General features: G+C 54.2%; 1 protein-coding gene across 1 annotated transcript in view; it reads left to right on the forward strand.

Moving 5' to 3' along the window:
- The window catches only part of DIP2B (disco interacting protein 2 homolog B), a 58,012-nt gene that overhangs the window by 44,963 nt on the left and 6,570 nt on the right, over positions 1-6,479 (forward strand). Inside the window, exons 18-29 of the mRNA XM_027699061.1 lie at positions 417-556; positions 737-873; positions 1,172-1,252; positions 1,375-1,502; positions 2,193-2,307; positions 3,413-3,614; positions 3,989-4,098; positions 4,187-4,267; positions 4,800-4,923; positions 5,337-5,458; positions 5,813-5,924; positions 6,360-6,469. Of these exons, the coding sequence (XP_027554862.1) occupies positions 417-556; positions 737-873; positions 1,172-1,252; positions 1,375-1,502; positions 2,193-2,307; positions 3,413-3,614; positions 3,989-4,098; positions 4,187-4,267; positions 4,800-4,923; positions 5,337-5,458; positions 5,813-5,924; positions 6,360-6,469 (1,462 nt within the window). The remainder of the gene's footprint in view (positions 1-416; positions 557-736; positions 874-1,171; positions 1,253-1,374; positions 1,503-2,192; positions 2,308-3,412; positions 3,615-3,988; positions 4,099-4,186; positions 4,268-4,799; positions 4,924-5,336; positions 5,459-5,812; positions 5,925-6,359; positions 6,470-6,479) is intronic.

Below are 6,479 nucleotides of genomic sequence, written 5' to 3' on the forward strand. Positions count from 1 at the left end.
CCTCATCCCCACAACTGCTTTTCCTGCTCCTCATCCCCACAATTGCTTTTCCTGCTCCTGATCTCCACAGCCACTGGGGTGTTGGGAGTCACAGGGTCACAGGATGGGTGTTCTGAGCCTGGGGTTAGGTTTGAGATCACTCTGGACATTTTCATCCTCTGCCTTCTGTAACAAAACAGCCCTGCAATCATCTGGCCTGGGAGCTGGGGATTAGCACTGGGTGAGATAAGGAGCTGGGAGAGGAGCTGCACTGCCCAGGAACACAATTCCTTAGGGATTGATGAGCTCCTCCTGCCCATCTCGGTTTTAAGCCACTGTGCAAAGCAGAGACACTGAAATCCTCCTCTTTCTCTTGCTGTGGTGTCTCCAGCCGAGTGCCTGCTGGGGTGTGTTCATTGATTTTGTGTCCTTCAAAGGCCTGGAGTCCCCGGGGCCCCTTTGCCAGGCAGAGCCATCCTGTCCATGAACGGGCTGAGCTTCGGGGTGATTCGGGTCAACACTGAAGATAAAAACTCTGCTCTCACCGTGCAGGACGTTGGCCACGTGATGCCAGGAGGTAAAAACAAGCAGGAGGCTCCTACTGGGGCTGTTTTAGGAGAGGAACAGGTCAATGTTCTCTCCTTGGTGTGGGGGAGGTCGGGCAGGGCCAACTCTCGTTCCTGTCACCGTTCAGGGGGTCACTTCTCACCCAAGGCCAACTCTGGGGGCTGTTTTAACCAAGCCTGGTCTGTCCTAGGCATGATGTGCATTGTGAAACCCGATGGGCCCCCCCAGCTCTGCAAAACAGACGAGATTGGTGAGATCTGTGTGAGCTCCAGAGCAGGAGGGATGATGTATTATGGGCTGGCAGGGGTGACAAAGAACACTTTCGAGGTACGTACAGCAGAGTGCATCGTCCTTGCCCCGTTTTCTCTAAAACTGGTAGCCTTGTGCAATCCCTTGGGTTTGTAACTGAAGTGTTAATGTTGTTTTTTTTAAAAATACACCCTGGGAAGCTCCTCACAGTCGGGGATATTCAGCATTCCCCTTGCACAGACAACTCCCCCACTGCTGAAACAACGACCGCACCGAGGGCTCCCTCCCCTTTGCTCACATAAAGGGGTGTGGGGAAGGTTTTTTCTGTCCTCAGGCAAACCCACTGGGCTCCAAACTGTGCTCCCTTGTGTTGCAGGTGATCCCTGTGAACTCCTCAGGCTCTCCAGTGGGGGAAGTGCCCTTCGTCCGCTCCGGTTTGCTGGGATTTGTCGGCCCCGTACGTGAGGCAGCTCCGAGCTCTGTCCCCCTGCTCAGGACCCTCCAGGGGCTCAGAGAGAAGCCCCTGGGGCCAGAAGGGGTGTGGGGAAGAACTCACAGGTTGTTCTCCTGGTGCTGCAGGGCAGCCTGGTGTTCGTGGTGGGGAAGATGGACGGGCTGCTGATGGTGAGCGGGCGGCGGCACAACGCCGACGACATCGTGGCCACCGGCCTGGCCGTGGAGTCCATCAAGACAGTTTACAGAGGAAGGTCAGCACGAGAAACCCACGTGGAACTCAGGGAAACAGGGTCTTCAGTGTTTTCTTGGATTTCCCTGTGGGCAGCTCAGTTAAAGTCAATGTATTTTTGACTTAGGTGGTGATTGGCCTGATCCTGCCCGACCAACACGGGTCTTTTTCCCCACTGTCCACCCTCTTCCCAGTGTCCAGCCTGGCTTTCCATCAAGTCTTTGTGCTTTAGGGGAAGGGAGTCACAAGTCAGCCCCATGGAGAATTTAATTCTCTGTCTCTGCAGAGTTTTAGTCCTTAGCTGCTGGCTAGGAAGGGTTTCATTAATGCCCAAAGACACTTGATTTTTATTTTGCAGTTGTTGAGATCATTTTCTAGATCCTCAGGCAGGGCTGGAGCTGGAGGACTTGTAGGAGTGTCTCCAGGACTTAGAGGGAGATTTTTAAACCATCATGTGGGTGCCTTTAAGGCTTCTTGCCTTGGTGATTTGCCCAAGGTTGGAACAGGAATGTGACAGCAGGAAAATTCACCACGTGGAATTTTCACCAAGAGATGGAATTAACCCCTTAAACACTTCCCAGTCTTTCCTTTTCCATTTGAGTTGTCTGACGTTTTTTGTTCTATCTTTGCCCCCCTGGTTGTTTTCACAAGCTCTGCCTGGGGGCTCCCTGTTCCCAAGGAACAGGGCTGGAATTTGTCCCCTCTCCCGTAGGATCGCCGTGTTCTCCGTGTCCGTGTTCTACGACGAGAGGATCGTGGTGGTGGCGGAGCAGAGGCCGGATGCCTCGGAGGAGGACAGCTTCCAGTGGATGAGTCGGGTGCTGCAGGTCAGGGGGGGACATTTTTGGGGGGGTGGGCAGAGCAGAGGCCACTGGAATGGCCCAGATGGAGAGAGCACAGGGATGGAGAGAACAGTGGGATGGAGGGAGAACAGGGATGGGGAGAACAGTGGGATGGAGGGAGCACAGGGATGGAGAAAACAGTGGGGTGGAGAGAGCACAGGGATGGAGGGAGAACAGGGATGGAGAGAACACTGGGATGGAGAGAACACTGGGATGGAGAGAACACTGGGATGGAGGGAGAACAGGGATGGAGGGAGAACAAGGATGGAGGGAGAACAGGGATGGAGAGAGCACAGGGATGGAGGGAGCACAGGGATGGAGAGAGCACAGGGATGGAGGGAGAACAGGGATGGAGAGAACAGTGGGATGGAGAGAACAGTGGGATGGAGAGAACACTGGGATGGAGGGAGAACAGGAATGGAGAGAGAGCAGGGATGGAGGGAGAACAGGGATGGAGGGAGAACAGGGATGGAGGGAGAACAGGGATTGGAGGGAGAACAGGGATGGAGGGGGAACAGGGATGGAGAGAGCACAGGGATGGAGGGAGACAGTGAGCAGAGGAAGGTTGAAGCAGCTGAATGAGTGTGGTCCTAAAAGCAGAATGAGCAGCAAATACTTCCTCTGAGAGCTGCCTGTGTGTCCTTCCTGGGAATGATACTCAGGGTGTGAAGTGTGCAAGCTGGGGAGGAAAATCAGGGAAGTACCTGGTGCTGTGAATAATCAGATCAGATGCCTGGATGCTGAGGTGGGCAGAAAGGAACAGAGTGTGATGGTTCAGAGGAGACAGATGGATACAATCCCGAGATCAGAATCCTGTGATTCATCAGGCAACTGTGTGGGTATTTTGGGATTTTGGTCATGAAAGATTTAAAAATGGGTTTGGTGTCTGTGGAATGGGCTGTGAAGGCAGAATTGTGCCAGCACTTGGGGCTCTCCCTGCAGGGCTGGCTGGTGGTGCAGGGGTGAAACGGGATGTCAGGGATTGACTCGCTCCTCCAGCACCTCAGAAATCCAGGGATTTGCCTTGCAGCAACAGCAGGCTGTCTCCAGCAGCACCAGGAGCTGCAGTGACCATCTCTCCTCTCTGCAGGCCATTGACAGCATTCACCAAGTGGGTGTTTACTGCCTTGCCCTCGTGCCAGCCAACACGTTGCCAAAAACCCCGCTGGGAGGGATCCACATCTCCCAAACCAAACAGCACTTTCTGGAGGGCTCTCTGCACCCCTGCAACATCCTCATGTGCCCACACACCTGTGTGACAAACTTGCCAAAGCCCAGGCAGAAACAGCCAGGTAACCTTGAGCCCCTTTTGGGACCCTTTTGGTGTCGGGGAGCTGAGGCTCAGCCCCAGGAAGGGGGTGACGTGTCCCACTCCGTGTCCCATTCCCTGTGGGACCAGAGCCTGTCTCCTGCCCTGTGGCTGGGGCGTGTTTGAGGCCTCTCCTTTGCATGTGTTAGTCAGGAATTTTCATTCCTACCTTTGAACTCACTGGGATTCTCCCTGCTGATGAGCAGAGACCAGCAGTGCCTGCTGAACTCCCTCAGTGAGGTTTCATTCCCTCTCCTCCTTCATCCGTGCCCGGGAGCGGTGGGATCCTGCAGAGACTCTTTGTACCTTCCCTCTGCTTTCCCAAAGTGCCCATTCCAGGCTGTTCTCTCTCCCCAGGCGTGGGCCCTGCCTCTGTGATGGTGGGGAACCTGGTTGCTGGGAAGCGCATCGCTCAGGCCTCGGGGAGAGACCTGGGCCAGCTGGAAGACAACGATTTAGTTAAAAAGGTAAATCAGCACTTGTCAGAGCTGGGGAAGGGATTTCCCCTCCAGCAGCAGCTCTGGTTGGTGTTGAATCCCTGCCTCTCTCTTCCAGCACCAGTTCCTGACAGAGGTGTTGCAGTGGAGAGCTCAAGCCACTCCTGACCACCCACTCTTCCTTTTACTGAACGCCAAGGTACGGTCAGTGCTGAGCCCTTGGATTTGAAGGCCCACGTGTCATTCATTCAGTGCCAGTTTGAGACTTTAAAATCTTCTGCCCTCTGCAGTGCCTCTCTTTAGTCTCTGTATCAGCCTTTGCCCATAGGTTTGTGACTTAAAACTTGACCCTTTGACCCTGTAGGTCCCTTCAGCGAACGACTCTCACGGTTCGAGGCTTCATTTTCAAACTGAGCGTGTTTGTAGGTCCCACTGGTTCCTGTGTCAGTTAATGGTGTGTCCCTGTTGAGTATATTCTGGCAAGGTTCTGGTGCAAGAAGACCTGAACTTGACTCCCTGGAAGGTAGAATTTTCTAGAGCAGATCTAACTCCATCTCTGTCCTTTGATACCGTAGTGGATTAAGTGGCTCACTGAGCGCCAGCAGCCTTTAGGTAGAGATAACTCGTAGCTGTAGCCTTCCTGCTAGCCCAGAGCAAGCTTGGTTTGATCTCACAGCAGCCAGTTGGGGTTGTGCCAGCCCCTGTTTCGAGCATTTTTGTGTCCTTTCAAGGGAACCACTGTGTGCACGGCCACCTGCCTTCAGCTGCACAAGAAGGCCGAGAGAATCGCCTCAGTGCTCTGTGACAAAGGACATCTCAATGCAGGAGACAATGTGGTGCTTCTTTATCCTCCTGGTGAGTGGGTTTTGGGAATGGCTGAGTCCCACTGGGACCAAGTGCAGCCTGGGCTTTCTTTGGTTTCTCACTGGGATGTGGAAATCCAGGACAGGTGTGAGTTGGTCACCGGTCTGTACTTACAGCTCTGCCAGACACTGCTCCATGTCCTGACTGCCTTTTGAATCAGCTGACACTCAGGATGTTGTTTTCCTGTACAATGGAGATGATTTTCTATGCTTTACCTTCCCAATCCCCTATCCCAAGCTTCCCCAGCTCGCTGTGCTGCCCTCGGTGCCGACGTTGCGCATCCGCGCCGTGGGAGCGTCCCCCTTCTCCAGCAGGAAGGAACTCCTGGAGGAGCAGCAATGCCCAAGGCTCCCCAGGGTGTCCCTTCCCAGTGTCCCCTTGCTCCAGCTGCCCTGTCCTTGCAGGCATTGAGCTCATCACAGCCTTCTATGGCTGCCTGTACGCCGGCTGCGTGCCCGTCACCGTGCGCCCGCCCCACGCCCAGAGCCTCACCGCCACCCTGCCCACCGTCAGGATGATCGTGGAGGTGAGCAACTGGGGGCACTGGGGACACCCTGCCTGGGTGCCAGAGCTGCTCTGACCCACCCAGTCACTGCCCTGCACAGCTGGACGGGGGAGAGTCCATCCCTGGGACAAAGCTGGATGTGGCTGTGCCGCGTTCTCGCCTGCCCGGAAGGTTCTGGCGGGTCCTGGGCAGAACTGGGGGTTTAGTGAAGGAAAAGCAGAGCAGGGTGTGCAAAAGGCAGAGAAGGGAGTTCAGGTTTGCTGAGGGAAACTGGCTGCAGGTGGATAAAACAGTCCCTGGACAGCAGGCCTTGCAGTGGCAGCGCTGCTGGGCCAGGTTTTGGTCTCTTTTTTGCAGTGAGTGTTTTCTCTCCAGGTCAGCAAAGCCGCCTGTATCCTCACAACCCAGACCCTCATGAGGCTGCTCAAGTCCAGGGAGGCAGCTGGAGCTGTGGATGTGAAAACCTGGCCAACCATCATCGACACAGGTGGGGCAAAAAGGCTTCTGGAACTTGTGTGACTTCCAGAGGGACTTCCAGAGGCACTGTCCCCCCGTTTGGCTCGGGAGAATTTGCTTGAATATTTACAAAAGCTGTCCAAGATGGAATCTAATTGTGACCTTGGTCACTGGGAGCATTTGTTGAGCTGTGCACAGGAGATGGCTGCACAGACCAGCCTTGCTGCAGCCAACTTTCATCTCCTTAATTCAAGGGCAAGTTGGTCTTTTCTCCCTTTTCCTGAGAATAAATAAATTCCTACGAGGGAGCTTTGGCAAGACTCCTACCATACACCAGTCTGTCTCTTTTGGAAAGAGAATTAATAGAAAGCTTCTTCCTCCCTCTCTGGCTTTTTGAAAGTTGTGTTCTCCTTTCAAATAGCAGTTCAGGAACCAAAACTAACCTGTTTGTTCCTCTCTTGCACAGATGACTTGCCCAGGAAGCGACTGGCCCAGATCTATAAACCACCCACGCCTGAAATGTTGGCATATCTAGATTTTAGTGTCTCCACAACGGGCATGCTCACAGGAGTAAAGGTATAGTAAC

The sequence above is a fragment of the Neopelma chrysocephalum genome, unplaced genomic scaffold (genome assembly GCF_003984885.1).
Source record: "Neopelma chrysocephalum unplaced genomic scaffold, ASM398488v2 Primary Assembly neopelma1_136, whole genome shotgun sequence".
In the NCBI taxonomy this organism is placed as follows: Eukaryota; Metazoa; Chordata; class Aves; order Passeriformes; family Pipridae; genus Neopelma; species Neopelma chrysocephalum.